The 17,061-nt window shown below is 34.8% G+C and overlaps 1 protein-coding gene across 4 annotated transcripts; it reads left to right on the top strand.

Annotated features, from left to right (window-relative positions):
- Nucleotides 1-1,021: 1,021 nt before the first annotated feature.
- On the top strand, nt 1,022-15,532 carry csf3r (colony stimulating factor 3 receptor (granulocyte)). Of its 4 annotated transcripts, none has more exons than XM_026926531.3 (17): nt 1,022-1,141; nt 2,877-2,959; nt 3,258-3,333; nt 3,886-4,179; nt 7,867-7,999; nt 8,116-8,288; nt 8,459-8,619; nt 8,901-9,057; nt 10,326-10,405; nt 10,670-10,880; nt 10,998-11,186; nt 11,292-11,390; nt 11,609-11,755; nt 11,837-11,977; nt 12,078-12,171; nt 12,259-12,340; nt 13,057-15,532. In XM_026926531.3, the coding sequence occupies exons 3-17, from the start codon at nt 3,270-3,272 to the stop codon at nt 13,537-13,539; spliced, it is 2,508 nt and encodes an 835-aa protein (XP_026782332.3). In that variant the 5' UTR covers nt 1,022-1,141; nt 2,877-2,959; nt 3,258-3,269; the 3' UTR covers nt 13,540-15,532. The 4 variants fall into 4 exon arrangements, with proteins under 4 accessions (XP_026782332.3, XP_026782331.3, XP_053093138.1 ...); XM_026926530.3 differs by having other exon boundaries at nt 2,877-2,963; XM_053237163.1 differs by lacking the exon at nt 2,877-2,959 and having other exon boundaries at nt 1,033-1,141.
- The last annotated feature ends 1,529 nt before the right edge of the window (nt 15,533-17,061 follow it).

The following is a 17,061-nucleotide window of genomic DNA, read 5'->3' as shown; positions in this document are numbered from 1 at the left end:
GCACGGAGAAAGCAGTGTTTTAACATTGAAAAATGCACTACTAAAGAAGACAATTTATAATTAAAAATGTATATAATATATAATATTAAACTATATTATACCAGTCAATGTTTTGCCAGTCTTCAACTGTCCGGTTTCAGTGAGTCTGTTCCCACTGTAGCCTCAGATTCCTGTTCTTGGTGGAACCTGGTGTGGTCTTCTGCTGTTGTAGCCCATCTGCCTCAAGGTTTGGCATGTTGTGCATTCTGAGATGATTTTCTGCTCACCATGGTTGTAAAGAGTGATTACTGTAGACTTCCTGCCAGCTTCAACCACACTTATGTGCTATTTATTTTATATACTCATTAAAGGTGCCAATACTTCTTGAGCTGACCTTACAGTATTTGCGGTCGGTGAAGTGATATGCTAACTAAATATCATCACATGTTCAAAATGTTGAGGCACTCAGAAATGGAGCAAAATTTCTTGGCATTATAGATTTCATGCCAGCCTTCACAGGATAAAGGATATTAAATTCCCGCTTTCCTATTCGAACACATACAAGACAAGCACTGAACTCTTGAGACCATTAAACATCTACAAAAAATTTCTTTATAAACCAAAGCAAAGTGTGATGTGTGACATGTTTTATGTAATTGCTATGTATATCTCGTCCTGTGTGTAGTTCTGTTTTCTATGCAATGAATTTCATGAATTTCTCTCTGATGAATGGCAAATAAAAAGATAGTCACACAGTGCTACGCAACAATATAATTAATGCCAACATAATCATTAAGTCCGAAACCCAACCCTAAAATCAGGTGGACCAAACAAACAACAGACTCCAAAATGGTCACAATGTCTGCAGCAAAGGTGGAATAGAAAGAATCCTCTCTTTTTCTATTTATATAGACACTCTTTGTCTCTCACAATCAGCCTGCTATTTTGAAAATTTTCAATCTCTGTGATGCCATTTAAACTCGGTCTGAAGCTTGGTTCTCCTTTTTTCCTGAAATCATGTGATCTCGCTTGATAAATGTGCAACCACTGAGCTATACTAGCCTGACACAAACGGAGGTTACAAAGTGCAATCAAATTAGTCTGATATCATCTGTAGGTTCTTAGAGACTATAAAAGCACAGAGCCCTTGCTGCTTTATGTGGTGAGTGTTATTTTGTGATTACATTTCTGTCTTTATGTGAAACCAGTTTTCTGAAAAAAAAAAAAAAAGGAATGAAAAAACCTTTGATTTATTTTCAGGTTTTCTAGCTTAATTCAAATGAGGCATTATACTGTATCTCACATAATTAATACATTAATACATTTTTTTTGTTGTTGTTATTTTTCAAAACACTACATATGGCATTTTACAATGCAGTAAGATCAGAGAATAGAGTACTTTCTACCTAGTACCTCTAATATTCATTGGTACTGCTTTATCAAAATGTTTTAACATATACTGCTGGACAGATACAAGCTAGACAGTACGTTTTCAATCTATGACTGTAAAAATCTATGTATATAAAATATATGTTTATAAAACAGATTCTGCAATTTAGTTACTAAGGAGGATGTGAAAGAGATTTAGTTTTTGAGACGCAGTTCTTCTTTTTCTTTTTGTTCAACTTCTTCTTCAGTTATTGCACAATGACATATAGTTAGACTGAAAAAAAGTCTGCTTTTTATTGCCAAAATAGCAAGGAAAAGAAAAGAAATTAAATGAAAAGAAAAGAAAAGAAAAAAAAGAAGAGTGATTAAGGGATACTGTTTCCTGTAAGATTATTTCTTAATCAAGTGCACAGTGTTCTAAGGCATTTGGGCCAGAAAGAAGAGTAACAGATAACAGATTACTTCCACTGTGTTTGAGAAGGGAACGAAACAGAGAATACCTAAAAACATAGTACTCTAAATCACTAGCCAGTTACAAAACAACTTCTATTTTCTGGCCGTATTACTTGTTATTTCCATGAACACATTTCATGGAAACAAACAAAGCAATTTGTGGCAACAGAGATGCTAAAACACTACAGCTATATGTAAGTCATTTGTTATATTTTGCCATATTCACATTATTAATAAATGGCGAGGCAAATTGAGAGAGGAAAAAAACATAAGCAACACTAAGGTTTTTTAATGGAAAATGAGAAATTGGCAGACTCATTTGTGTTCACAAGCACATTAAATCATTGTGCTGGAGCAAGATGCCAGGCACTCATAAAAAAAATAAAATTACTACAAAATATAATAACTGCTTTCTCCTCAGACGGCTGAAAAGCACATTTAGGAGCCAGAGGCAATTAGCCCCTGCAATTGGTGAATTCTCTGTAAGGCGAGTGCTGAGAAGTGAAGGCCTTTATGGGAGACAGTGATAAGAAAAGAATTGAGTATAACTTCAATAGTCACATCTTTCTAACATTCACACATGCATACAAACACAACCAGAGGAGGAAGCATTCTCTGTCTACCACAGGGGTTATGTGAGTTGGAGTGCCCCAATTGTACCTTGCTGGGGGTTAAAAAGAAAAATTACTCTTGTTTTATCATGTGTGGTTGTCTTCCTTACAATTATTCAATACTCCACATAATGGAGTCAAGCACATCCACTATTCTACTTTGTTATTCTATAATAAAATAAGATATATCACACAGATTAATGGGTTGTGTGGCTAAAGGACTGATGGTGGAGGGAGAAAAGACAGCAGTATGTGAGAGAGGGTCGGAGCATGTTGCACAACAAGCTGACATTTCCTGCTCCAGTTGGCCCCTGTGAATCAGGATAGAGCTAACGGTACACCACAAAACAGCCGATATAGAAGAAGAAACACGCAGAAGAGAAAAAAGAGGAATGTTCAGCTAGTTAGTCTAATTTTGTGTGGTCTCTTTTTTTTTTTTTTTAGAAAGAGCACGCTGTCTAACAGAAATGGTAGCAAAGGAATCCTACATACATGTTTTCTTCCTGTCCTGAGAAACCCTGTCACCGGTGTGTACGTGCATTTTTTATTCATGTTCATTTATCAGGTTTTTAGTTAGTAGTCGGATAATAACTTCTGTATTTCAGTAGCCGTCCATTAAATATTGTCTTTCCATTAAACAAAGGAAAAATAATAATAATTTTGCTGAAGTTGAAGTAGCAACTTTTCTCTTTTAATGTGGTGATGTGTCACTTTTCGGACAGGCGGGTCAGTTTTATGGAGGATTTAAATCTTAGATGTAAAGCAATGAAGGTAATGTAGAGAATATAGTAAATGACAGAACAATTCATTTTGGGTGTCTTACAGATTGTTTCCATCATGGCTCTGCACTTGACCACAGTACATGCTGTGCTTTGGACTATTCTGTATTCGTTCACAGAAAGTAAGAGAACAGATGTTTTTTTCTTTTTCATTCGTTTGAGGCTAGTTGTCCATGGGCTTTGTTTGAAAAACATTATCTTTCTCTGTAAGACTGAGAGCATTTGATTCTGTAGTCTGTGCCTTCAAATCATTGAAGCCACTCACAGATTCGGGATATTTTTTAAAAAATTGAAGCTCATGATTGAAGTATCTCTGATTTTGTAGGGGGAAGGAAATTGTGTATTTTATGTCTATTCTGTTCCCTGTGTGTTAATGATTAATATATTTGTCGATAATCCAGCTGGTAAAATGAAAGATACTTTAACAAGCAATGCTGTGACATATTTCACCATGTATTTTGAAATAGCCCAGTTGTCGAGAAGATTGATTGCAATGCTGTGTTTCACAAGACTTGGGGTGGGAGCAGCAGCTAACTCTATTGTTATAGGATGATATCTACTTTCATATCTCTGTATCTGTTTAGTATGGATGTTTCGAACCATCAGCGTTAATAATTTGTATCTATTTGGGGAAAAGTTTCATATGTGTCTTTCATATATGTTATTCCCTAAAGATGTCAGAGCATCACCATGTGCTGAGGTGAACAGTTCTTCAATGGTGGTTCCTTTTGGCTCAGCAGTCACCGCTTCCTGTTACATCAAAGAAGAGTGTCCACTGACAATAAACCAGGATTTTTTCACTAAGTGGAAGAAAAATGGTCATTTTATCCCCAGTAGTAAAGGCACTCAGAAGAATGTATATGAAATCCTCATATACAACTTCACTGACGTGCGAGCTGTGCTGGAATGTTTTATCTGCTCTCATGATATCTGCAACGTGGTAGGCGCCGTGGAGATCAGAACAGTGTGTAAGGACTTTTACTCTGTGGCTATATACACACACACATATATATATATATATATATATATATATATATATATAGCGAAGGGTCAAACAGGAAGCAATTATATGAAATTTGAATATATAAATGTAAATCCTGAATATATAGTTATAAACCCTGATTATATATTCATACATATTATCAGGCATATGGATAGACAAGCTCTTAATTTTTTCATAGTTGACTAAACCAATAAACATGCTTGGTGTAATTAGTTTTTGTTTTTGTCTCAATAAAATCATTATTCGTCAAAAGATTGGACTGTGAGGACCCTTTGGCACTATGGATTAGATAAGTGATGTGCACTTAAAATAATTATATAATAGTACAATATTTGCATTGATAAATGTATACAGGCTGTATAGGCCTACTATTTTCATAAAAAAAAAAAATCAATAAGAACATCTCTCGTTGACATGCCTGATCATAAAGATGTATTTATATTGAGATGTAGACAATATATATTCAGATTTGCATTTATATATTCAGGATTTCTAAATATATATTCCGATTTACATTTATATATTCAGAGTTATAACAATATATTCCGATTTACATTTATATATTGACGATTTATATTTATATATTCAGTACAAGTATCAAAAATATTACCTTATCACTAGCATTATACATCGGCTTCCAAGTCAACATAAATTAGCTAGCAAACAAAACTTACAGCATGTTGTGGTTACAGCAATGACGTGCTGCTTTTTGTGGTACTTAGCAACATATTGCATGAGTTATAACTATATATTTGGATTTATATTTATATATTCAGATTTCATATGATTATTTCCTCTTTGGCCCTTCATCTTATATATATATATATATATATATATATATATATATATATATATATATATATATATATATATATATACATATATATATATATATATACACACACACACACACACATATATATATATATATATATATATATATATATATATATATATATATATATATATATATATATACAGTCAGATCCGGAAGTATTTGGACAATGACAGAGTTTTTGTGATTTTGCCTTTATACACCACCACAATGGATTTGAAATAAAACAATCAAGATGTGATCGAAGTGTAGACTTTCAGATTTATTTTAAAAAACACAAATATGACATTTACCATTTAGGAATTACAGCCATTTTCAACAGAGTACCTCCATTTTCAGGGGCTCAAAGGTATTCAGACAAAGTGACATACTTGTAAATATAACCATAATTTTAATACTTGGATGAAAATCCTTTGCAGTCAGTGACTGCCTGAAGTCTGGTGCCCATGTTCTCAAAACTCAAATTCTGAGTTTCCTCCCTGGAGATGCTTTGCCAGGCCTTCACTGCAGCCACCTTCAGTTGCTGCTTGTTTGTGGGTCTTTCTGCCTTCAGTCTTGTCTTCAGTAAGTGAAAAGCACGCTCTATTGAGTTGAGATCAGGCGACTGACTTGGCCATTGAAGAATATTCCATTTCTTTGCCTTCAAAAAGTCTCGAGTTGCTTTGGCAGTATGTTTAGGGTCATTATCCACCTGCACTGTGAAGCGGTGTCCTATCAGTTTTTTAGCATTTGGCTGAATGTGAGCAGAGAGTATAGCCCTTTACACCTCAGAATTCATCTTGCTACGTCTGTCAGCAGTCACATCATCAATAAACACCAGTGAGCCCGTTCCATTGGCAGCCTGACATGCCCATGCCTTAACACTGCCTCCACCATGCTTGACACATGATGTGGTATACTTTGGATCATGAGCTGTTCCTTTCTTTCGCCATACTTTTCTCTTCCCATCATTCTGGTACAAGTTAATCTTGGTTTCATCAGTCCAAAGAATCTTATTCCAGAACATAGGAGGCTTTTTTAGATGTTTTCTGGCAAAGTCTAATCTGACTTTCCTGTTCTTGAATGTTACCAGTGGTTTGCACCTTGTTGTAAACCCTCTGTATTTACATTCATGAAGGCGTCTCTTGATTGTAGATTTTGACAATGATATGCCTACCTTCTCCAGAGTATTCTTGACTTCTGTTGATGTTGTGAAGGGGTTTTTCTTCACCAAGGAAAGGATTCTGCAATCATCCAGTTTAGTTGTCTTTCGTGGCCTTCCAGGCCTTTCGATGTTGTTGAGCTCACCAGTGCTTTCTTTCTTTTTTAAGAATGTACCCAACTGTTGATTTGGCCACACCTAAGGTTTTTGCTGTCTCTCTTATAGATTTATATTGTTTTTGACTTCATATTGGTAGCTCCAGTCGAACAGCTTCCAAATGCCAACTCAATACCTAATATCAACTCCAGACCTTTTATCTGCTTCATTTGTCTTGAAGTAACGAGGGAATGGACCGCACCTGGTCAATTAACTTCTTGTCAGTCAATTGTCCAAATACCTTTGAGCCCCTGAAAATGGAGGTACTTTGTTGAAAATGGCTGTAATTCCTAAATGTAAATGCCATATTTTTGTGGAACCTCTTAAAATAAAGCTGAAAGTCTACACCTCGATCACACCTTGATTGTTTTCTTTCTAATCCATTTTGGTGGTGTATAAAGGCAAAATCACAAAAACACCGTCATTGTCTAAATACTTCTGGACGTGACTGTATATATATATATATGTATATATATATATATATATATATATATATATATATATATATATATATATATATATATATATTGTATTGTATTGTACAATATATATATATTGTATTGTATTGGGGAGAGATGGTACAATGGTAACATTTTTAATTTGAGCTAAATTACTCAGTGATGATTTAAATTACAGACTTCACACTTCCCACATAACATCACGCATATATTTGATACTTTTATCATGTGCCAGTTTACTAATATCATCAGCGAGTACTGTACAATTTCCCTGAAACCAACTGTAACAGTGCGTAGGTCAAATAACTCAGAAAGCACTGTAAACTTGTACAGTACATCAGAAAAAATGAATAATACTCTATTATGGTGTGGTAGTTTATATGGTTACAATAGTATTGACATATTTCTATGATTTTTTTTAAAGGATAACATCTTTATGTGCTCTGCATAGATCGCAATTCATTATTAGTGTCTGCATCTTTTATATCTCAGTGCTGACACCTTTCACTGCATTCTGAGCTGTCCCTGAAGGAAAATGTTATACAATTATAAAGTGTTACAACTGTACCTCAGTGCACACCTACGGTTTCTCACCTTTTTGCATGCATGAACTGTGAAAACTTTTCTAACATTTAGTGTAGAAATAAGTTTACACAACTGCACAGATTTCAATTTTTGAACATGTAAAAGAAAAGTAATATTAGAAAAATACTTCTGTTTACTTTTTTTTACCTATATGGCACAAATATGGCACAAACATTTCCAGCAAGAATTTTTTTCAGACAGACACAGAGAAATGATGCATATGCACAAGCTGTAGTTGCATGTGTGCATTTAGACAAAACAGGCATGTTGTGTTGTGTTACAATTGTGCCAGCTCTCCCCTACTTATTCATGTGACCTATAGTAAGTTAAAAATACAGTATAAATTGAGAACAGAATGTTGATACAATATTCAATAGAAAAGCTTCAGATTCTTCCTATTATGCACTGTTGTATTGCATTGTGTAATTTTATGAAGATGTCCCTAATTTCTGTTTATAATCCTGTTTATTTTTGAAGATCCTCCATCCATCCCAAAGAACTTGACTTGCCTATTAAATCTAAATGAACCCGCTACTCTGATGTGTACATGGGACCCTGGTAAAAAAACTTCAGACATTCCAACAAACTACACCCTTTACACAGAAATCAGGTATCTGTATGAAGTACCCAATTCTTATTCCTAACAATGGCATTGATCATAATACAAATTATATTGAGATGTTTAAACAGTAGTAGTGATGGATGACCCATGTTTGTTTTATTTAGAGATACAAGTCCATTACAAAAGTTTGCCTTTGTTCCATCACCTGAGGAGAATTTCTACAGGGTTCCACGTGTCGGCTTCGCTTTGCTTCATGAAGTGCAAGTTTATGTGGTAGCAAGGAATGCCCTTGGCCAGGCCACATCTAACCTCCTAGTGTTGGATCCTATGAAAACAGGTTAGAAATGAACTTTTTTACACCACAAAGAGGAACAGAAAAAGGTCATAGGTCAGTTTTAAACAGGTGTGCAATAGAACAGAATGGTTTTAGCTTAGCATCAACTGTTCATGTGGTTTCATTGGATGTAAACATATTCAAGAACTTTGTATGTCGTGTTTCCTTTATAGCTAAGCTGGATCCTCCAGTGATTCAAGGGGTTGGAACACAAACATTTGGATGCCTTGAGTACAAATGGAGTCTCTCGCATACTCAGAAGTGGATAAGAAAGACCTTACCTATAGAGATCAAATTTACACCTGTGAATAACAACATTTTCAACAAAGAGCAGGTTAGATATCTTTGCACTAACTCTTTGCAACTATTTCCACACAGTTTTGGCAATATTTAAATACCTCCACATTGATTCCCTAACACCCCCCACCCCACCCCCGTACTAGTACCCAACAACACCATAAAAAAAAACATAAAATGGATGCTATGCAGTACTCTAGAAACCAATTTAAAAATCTGGGAAATATAATTAAGTGGAAAAATTTTAATCACCTGGTCTCTTAAGCTTTTAATCAGAACAGAATTTTTCAGCATTTTTGCCTGATGTGTTGTTTTAAGTCTATCCAACAGTTTAGTCGTAGACCTGACAACAAAGTTAAGGTGTGTGGTCTGCTTCATGGCATGAGCTATGAATCACAGATGAGGGTGAAGTATCAGAACAGCAGCCCATGGAGTGAGTGGAGCAATGCTACAGTGGCTACTACACCCATGAAAGGTACTTACAATTCAATTTTATCCCTATTATAGCTTAATTTTTTTAGCTTAATTTGTAGAAATATAGTTATTTCATTGTACTTAGCACCAGCTTGCATTAAGAACATGCCAGATCAATCCATTACAGATCAGTGAATATGAAGTTCAGTCAGCTTTACCAGAACCTGAACCTAAATTCATTCATTCAAAAAAAAAATTCTAACAGAAGAAATAACAAGTAGAATATTTTCAAGCAGAAAATTCAGCACATACATTCACTTTGTTGAAAATTGTTGACATTCATGGAAAACATCTGGAGAGCCTCAATCTAATGCAAATCTCTGTAGTCAAAACATAGTGCAAAGGATACACTGAAGTACGTAGCACTGGCTTCTGAAATTTTTTGCTTTCTGTAAATGCAACAGATAAGAAAACGTTTAGGTTTTTAATTTTATGACGAATGAACTAACGGAAATTAATTACTTGGAATAATATCCTGTAAATCCACTGGTCGAGAAATCTGTCCCTACCTCCTATCGCTAAGCAAGCAACTTAAATACGCCAAGGATCAATATCACTAATATCGCTCTTTCACTTTGTTCATATGCAAGTTAATGAGAAAAGAGGGAAATTTAATTTTAATTTAAAAATGTGATTATGTACATTTATACTAGGTTGCTTTAAAGTTGTAAACAAAATGTGTTGTTTAACTTTAGCTAGCTTGCACCTCCTTGGTGTTATCCTTATGAATATATTTTTCAAATAATTTTTAATGAATGTAGTTAGTTTTTTATAGATTTTGATCATGATCAAGGTAGAAACATGTCTTTCGAAGTCTAGCGCTGTAAACACAACATGTAATTTTGGATGCAATTGTATTTTACAAGCTGAATTTTCTACCTCTTTTTTCATCAGAATTTTTAAGACCTGAATTTCAAAGAGGTGAATTTGGACCTGATATATTCAAGCATTTAAGATTTGCAGTGAAAATATTCAATGGAAGCAAATGTCATGTTTTTTTAAAACAGCTCAGATCCAGGTTCTGTTTTAAGTCCACAAATGAAAGCTAGTTATATCATCTATCCAGAAATTGCCCATGACTTATATATTCATAAATCTCTCTCTCTTTGGGCTTATCAAATTCGCACATATCTTTCGAACTGTAAATTATTTAGAGTGCAGTATATGAGGCGATGAGAATGGCCTATGCTACAGTGTCTCTAAAAGCTTCACTTAATCACTAGTGCAACTAAAAGCCTTGATGTGCTGAATCAAGTGGTCTCTTTTCAGCTCCCACTGGCCGACTAGTCACATGGCTGAAGCTACTTAAGCCAGAAGGCAAGAAGCAGACAGCACAGCTGTTCTGGAAGGTGAGAACTCAACAAATACAACACCTCACAAGCTGTGAGAGATTGGCTAATAGAGATGAGATCTCTCTGTCCTCATCGATTTTTAGCAACTTTCAGTTGCTTATATTTTTTTAGCAACTACGGTGCTATTGTCTCCTGTATCAGTGGTGTGATTGTGGTATTACTAAATTGTATAGACAACCTTGTGTAGTTGAACTATTTAATGTCATTATTATTCTTTGGCAATTCTCTGCCTTATGTTCATGTGAGACTTTGCTCTTCCAGCCATCTTTGCAGTTCCGTGCCAACAGCATGAATGTGTCTTACACTGTATCCCTAATGGGAGAACTCACAAAGAAGAAAGAAACTGTGTGTGTCACAGATCAGCAACACTGCTCTTTCCAGATCCATGCAAAGGTCAGGAAGGTCTGCCTAACAGCCATGAATGAAGCAGGGAAATCCAACCCTACTGAAGTGCCAGTGTACAGACAAAGAGGTAGCGACAGCATTTGTCAAGCTAGCATTCATATTATAATGATGTAGGCCATTCTGCAGAACCAAGCATTTCCTGTGTATCAGTTATAAATACATGTTGATTTTGTATGATTTTCAGGAATGGATCCTGTCCCTTTTCTGAAAATAGTTCCACAATCTGAAGAGTCTTTGTTGGCCAAATGGAAAAGACCAGATACCTCAACCATTAGTGCGTATGTGCTGGAGTGGAAATCACTTTGTGGGACGAATCCAAATCATGTCTCTTTCGAAATTCTGGACAGAAATCAGACCAGCTTTGTAGCATCGGGTACAGTGAGAATCCAAAGCATCATCTTGGTGTATTCTCTAAATCTCAGTGAATGTTTGCTTACTGTAAATGCTAAAATGAACTGTATCTTTGTATCAATTTTAGGTCTTGAGCCTTACATACCGTATGAAATTTCAGTGTATCCGAAGTATGGGGGTGGTATTGGTCGGCCCTACAGCATTGTGGCATACACAAAACAAAAAGGTTAATTTTCACCCAAAAATTGTGATTGAGGACAGAAAAATTATGAGAGGAATATATCACCCTGATAATGATACAAGACTTCCCTCTAGTGGTCTTTCCATGAGTTCACGCCAAACACAAATCTGTTTGATACTACTACTACTACTACTACTAATGATAATAATAATAATAATAATAATAACAACAACAATAATAATGGTTGTTCTTTATGATCACAGCCCCATCCATATCTCCAAAATTGGAGATTGGAAAGATCACACCTTCTTTTGTGGAACTTTTCTGGGATGAAATCCCATTGAAGCAGAGGAATGGAATCATTACTGGCTATAGGATTTTCTACAGGGATGAGAAAAACAATACAGGAGGTAGGCTATATTAAATTGCTAAGCAATTGCTTTTTGATTAATAAAAAAATGCTTCTTCCACTAATTCTCCTTTTCATGTAGTTATAGACATTGAGAACACAACCAGACATGTGGTGCTTAAAGATCTCTATCCTTTCACCATCTACGAACTCTTCCTCATGACTAGCACAGATGGTGGCAGTGTGACCGGGTCCAGTGTCACAGTGAAAACTGCATCTATTGGTATCAATTACAGAATATTTTGTGGAGGATTATTTAGACTATAACAAAATAATAATAAGCCTGTTCATAAATTCATGTTTTGCTTATGTTTTGTTTTCAGATGCCTTTGAGATAGTTTTGATTGTCATTCCAGCATGTGTTGGATTGACACTTCTTTTCTTTGGTGTGTTTACCTGTTTTATCAAGCAAAAGTGGTGAGTCTCCACAAAAAAGCATATTGCTTAATTTGTTATATAATTGGGAAAACTACTTCAGAGTACGCCACTGTTTGTTCTTTAAAGGATGAAGAAGTATGTGTGGCCAGTGATTCCAGACCCTGCCAACAGCAATATTAAAAAGTGGACAACGGCTGATTCTCTGGAAGTATGTCCAGTTTGTTTTTGCAAGCGACACAGCATGGAGAAGCAATTATTATATTACAGATTCATTTTCTAAGGTGTAAATTGGTGTAATTCAAAAAACACTACAAAACTACTTAAATCATATATCTCAAATAATTTAATGTGAGAGCATATGAAAGTCATTGCATGTTCTTATGATGTAGTATGTCGAGATTATATCTTTTTTTTGCTTGTTCTGATATTATGTTATACTAATGTAGTAGTTTCAGTAGTATTTTGCTTTACAGTTGTATATTCATAACTGTTATGTAAGGAATAAAACATGACAGAGTGTGATCTTATAGGAAAATTAGTTTTCCTATAATCACATGCCCCGAAGTGTTTAGTCCTTTTATACCACAGCAATTTGTTTCAAATTTATGGAAGGAGTCTCTGGTGTCAGCACTTTGTAACAATCATCAAGGTTTCTGCCACAGGGATGTCTTCAGAACAGAGGACAGGAACTAATTTGTCTTGTGCACATTCCATAACATGAAATATAACCATAAACAGTTAAATGTGTCCGGCTTCAGGAAACGGATCACACATCCCCGTGTTGATTATTTTCCCACAACACCACACCTTGTGTTTTATTCCTTACTTATCATACAGTTAAATACATCAATTTATTCAGTATAATTATTCAATATAATTATCTGAAATGTAGATAATGATTTGTGACACTTTTTTCCTCCAAAGTGCATGCCACCCTTTAAAGAGGTCAAGGACCCTGTGCTGGTGTATCTCTCCCACCTTAGTCTTCTGAGTCTGCCTGAGAAAGAGTTGTCGAAAGGAGACGAGAACATCAAGAATGGAAATTGGCCATATAAGGGCAAAAGTGTTGATACAGGCCACGATGATTCATCCCATGATTCCGAAACCTTTGACTCAGAGCAGCAGAGTGAGTCTGTGCCTTATGCTACAGTTGTCTTTGCTGGGCCATATCGACGCCAGCCTGTCCCTCCACCAGTCTACCTCCGCTCAGAGTCTACACAACCCCTACTGGGGGAAGAGGAACCTTCTAGTCCTCGTCCTTATGAGAAAATGACCAACCAGGACAATCTTTCTGATGTAGACCACTTTTCAACATTTCACAAGAATTTAAGTGCTGGGAAAGAAAAAACTTCACTTTGGGTGGATTTCCCTATGCTCAGGTCCTTAGAAATTAACAGTAAGTCTTAAATTCAATGTGTGCATTCATACACAGATATAAAATGGTGCAGTTATGAAACAGTGATTACATTTTCCTCAGTTTGGAGCCACGGTGGAATATAAAGCCTTTATTTTGTAATCTTTTTTGTAATAGAGACATACAGAGTCATATATTGCAGCAGTCTGTGACCTTATGGCCCTACACCTTAGCAACTAATAATATGAGGCAACCAGTAGGGCATAAAAGGAAAACTATTAACATGGACCACCATATTATTCACATGGTAATATCTGTTAGAAATATGTACATGAGTAAAGTGATAAGTAAGATTTGGTTAGGAAGCCAAATCTTGGCAAAAGACTATCTCTGTCACTGTTAGAGCATTGTCACTTTTGTACATGATGCATGTGATTGGTCAATCATTCAATCTGTCCAGGCACTGACCTATTAAATCTAATGATTTAATAAACCAAATTAATTTTGAGTGAAGCATAAATTAGTCTGCCCACTGTGACATGCTGTGAAATGGAAGCATAATTTAAACCAGGCATTTCATGATTTAGAGGTTATACTTGATTGGGTTCGTGTTTCCATCTTCTTTTGCAGCAATGTTTTGTCACACTTTATATTCTAAATCTCCACTGAAATATCCAATTCAGTGCCAAATGGATAGTGAAGTAGTATGGTAACATGTGCAGGAGACAATGTGATAGGATATAAAATAGTACATTTTTATTAATATTATTAATACTTGACATTGAAAAATCATAATTTGACAAAGAAATAACGACTCACAGAATGCATTATAGGGGCTGATAAATGTGATCTTATCTGTTCTAACAAAACGTACTATAAGTAACAGCAATATTTTCAGTTGCTACAGCTGTGAAGTAGTTAATGGCTCTGAAAATATTTATCTGCTTGTCCTTCTAGGCTTAAGTGTTTGACTCAGTACATTTACTTTTATTCCTTTGGTTGATGATCTTTCTCCAAAGCAAAATACACTTGAGACAGGATACAAATTGAGCAGTTAGGGGTTAAGGGCCTTGCTGAAGGACCCAGTAGTGGCAGTTTGGAGGAACCAGGATTTGAACTCATAACTCAAACAGTATCCTAAAGTCTTAACGACTGAGCCACCTCTGCCAAACAACAGCAGACCATAATGTCATGTTACATAGGTTTGAAAATGTAGTCTATCTGACTGATTGTTATCAGTATCTTAGTGTAAATAATATTTTTTCTGAATGTACGAACTAACATTTGGTGCTCATCAAGGCTCTGTACTAGGGCCTCTTCTGATTTCAGTCTACATTTGGGAGATAGCATCTGCAATTATGGAATAAATATCCATTGTTATGCTAATGATATACAATTACTGTATGTTTTTTTCTGTTAAGCCAGATGAATGTGTAAAAGATACTGGAATAATTGTTTTTTTTTTTTATTCATGATATTCATTTTCTTATAATTAATGCTAAGAAGACTAAAACTTCCAGTTAACATACATGGTTTACCACCCTAAGTGTGACATAATTCTTCTTGTTTATTAAATTCTCAGGATGCAAATCTGTTTTTTGACAGATAGAGTAAAAATGGTGCAGAAAAAAAATCAGTATTTGAGATTCAGATACTGTAAGTCAGGGGATGTCCAAAGTCCAAATGGGGCCTACAGACAGATGTTAACTCGTCCGCGGCTTCTCTATTAGAATGTATGATAGGTGCAAGGCATTTTTCCTTTCAAGTGATGGTGGCAGCAGACTGTGTTAACACACCTCATATTCATTATGTAATTTCAACTCCAATATACTATGGTATGTATACATACTATTTTTTTGTCTTACTGATTCATATTATGTAAAACTACTTTGTGAAACTTATATACAGGGTATCTGCAGGTATCAGCACTTCCAATTTAATACTTTTTAATACCTTTTTCAAGACTCTTTTTTTTTTTTTTTTTTTGTAAGACCTGTGCATTTGTATGTCGACATCTATAGTAGTTAATAAAGTTTATAAATTTTGCTCAAGCATCTTCATTGCCTTTGACCTACAAACTAACAAAATGTAACACAAATATAGCATTTTACCCTGCAGGGGAAAAAAGCACAAGACAATTAGTAGAGTGACTCTAAATGTTTTTATTAAGATTTAAATACTACTGATTAAAGAGATTTAAATGAGATTAAAACAGCCATGCATGATTGACACTACTAACAAGCTCTTTCTTGAACTGCAGTGCTAGACCAGCGCAAATTCACCTTGCACAACAGAGATATCGAAGTAAACAATTTCACTCAAGTTTACGACTATAAGCAGGGACATGTTTACATCATAATAAAAATATATACATGAAATAAAATAATACCTCTAGAATAAAATTTAAGACTTTTTAATACTTTTTAATGGCCTTAATTTTCACCAGATTGATTTATTACCTTTCAATACTTTTTAATGACCCGTGGATACCCTGTAGATAGTACAATGGCTAGATAAATAAAATTGAGCTGAGTTCACTTAACTTGCTGTGGACTTGGAAAACAGTCTTAAAAAGCCCACGGATTCTTTTGAGCAGTTACTCCTCATACTCAATAAACTGAAAAATTAACCTTGAGTTGTCTATTTTTCAAGTATATCGGTCCCTTGACCAGCCTGCCCTCACTCATACAACCCCTACAGGTGTACCTGTTCTTGTCCACTTCTGGACATGAGGATTTAAGTGGTGAAGAATAGAAGACTTCATTTCCATATGTTCAGATGTTTGGAAATTAAGGACATTCACAGTAAAATCAATGTCTGCATTTCACACAACTGTCATAAAGAGTTGCAGTTACTAATTCAAATAGTGTTTCATTTTTGCTCACTTCAAATCTATGTAGGAAATTTTTATAACGCATTAGTAGTATAGCTTATTTGGATTTGTTTGAGGAGTTATCAATATTTCTCATACCCAGTGAGTATAAGTTGCTTTTTTAGTAGTCAATCAATATCATGGTGTATAGAACAGTAAGGTCCAGAATTTCTGTAGAGTTGAAACAGATATGCTATGAAGAACCAATTCAAGTAAGAAAGTTTTTTTTTTTTAAGTTATCTGAGTGGTTCTGTTCAGGCTGAATAAATGCAGTACCTTTTGCTCTTGATGACATATGGACAGGCTGTTAGGCCGAATACCTGAAAAAGAACCAGTGTCTATTTTTGTTTTCATTTTATATATATATATATATATATATATATATATATATATATATATATATATATATATATATATAGTATTTTAAGGTCACAAAAATGTATAAATAAATGATAAATAAATAAATTAATTAATTAATAAATAAAATCAGGTTAGCAGGCTAGTAACACATCCACAACTCCTCTTAAATGTTTGTATTTATCTGCATTTATCTGAAAGATATATTCTGAATGCACAGATGGATTGAACATATAACATCTGTAAAACAGATGAACAGACTGCAGTTCTTTGGAAAATGAGTTTATTTGGGATTACATGTCAAAATGTTTTGCTTGCTAATGACGTTAGCATTTTGTCGGTAGCC

This window comes from Pangasianodon hypophthalmus, chromosome 1 (assembly GCF_027358585.1).
Source record: "Pangasianodon hypophthalmus isolate fPanHyp1 chromosome 1, fPanHyp1.pri, whole genome shotgun sequence".
NCBI classification, from domain to species: Eukaryota; Metazoa; Chordata; class Actinopteri; order Siluriformes; family Pangasiidae; genus Pangasianodon; species Pangasianodon hypophthalmus.
The sequence above is the reverse complement of the archived record's forward strand: the minus strand, read 5'-3'. Positions and strand labels throughout refer to the sequence as shown.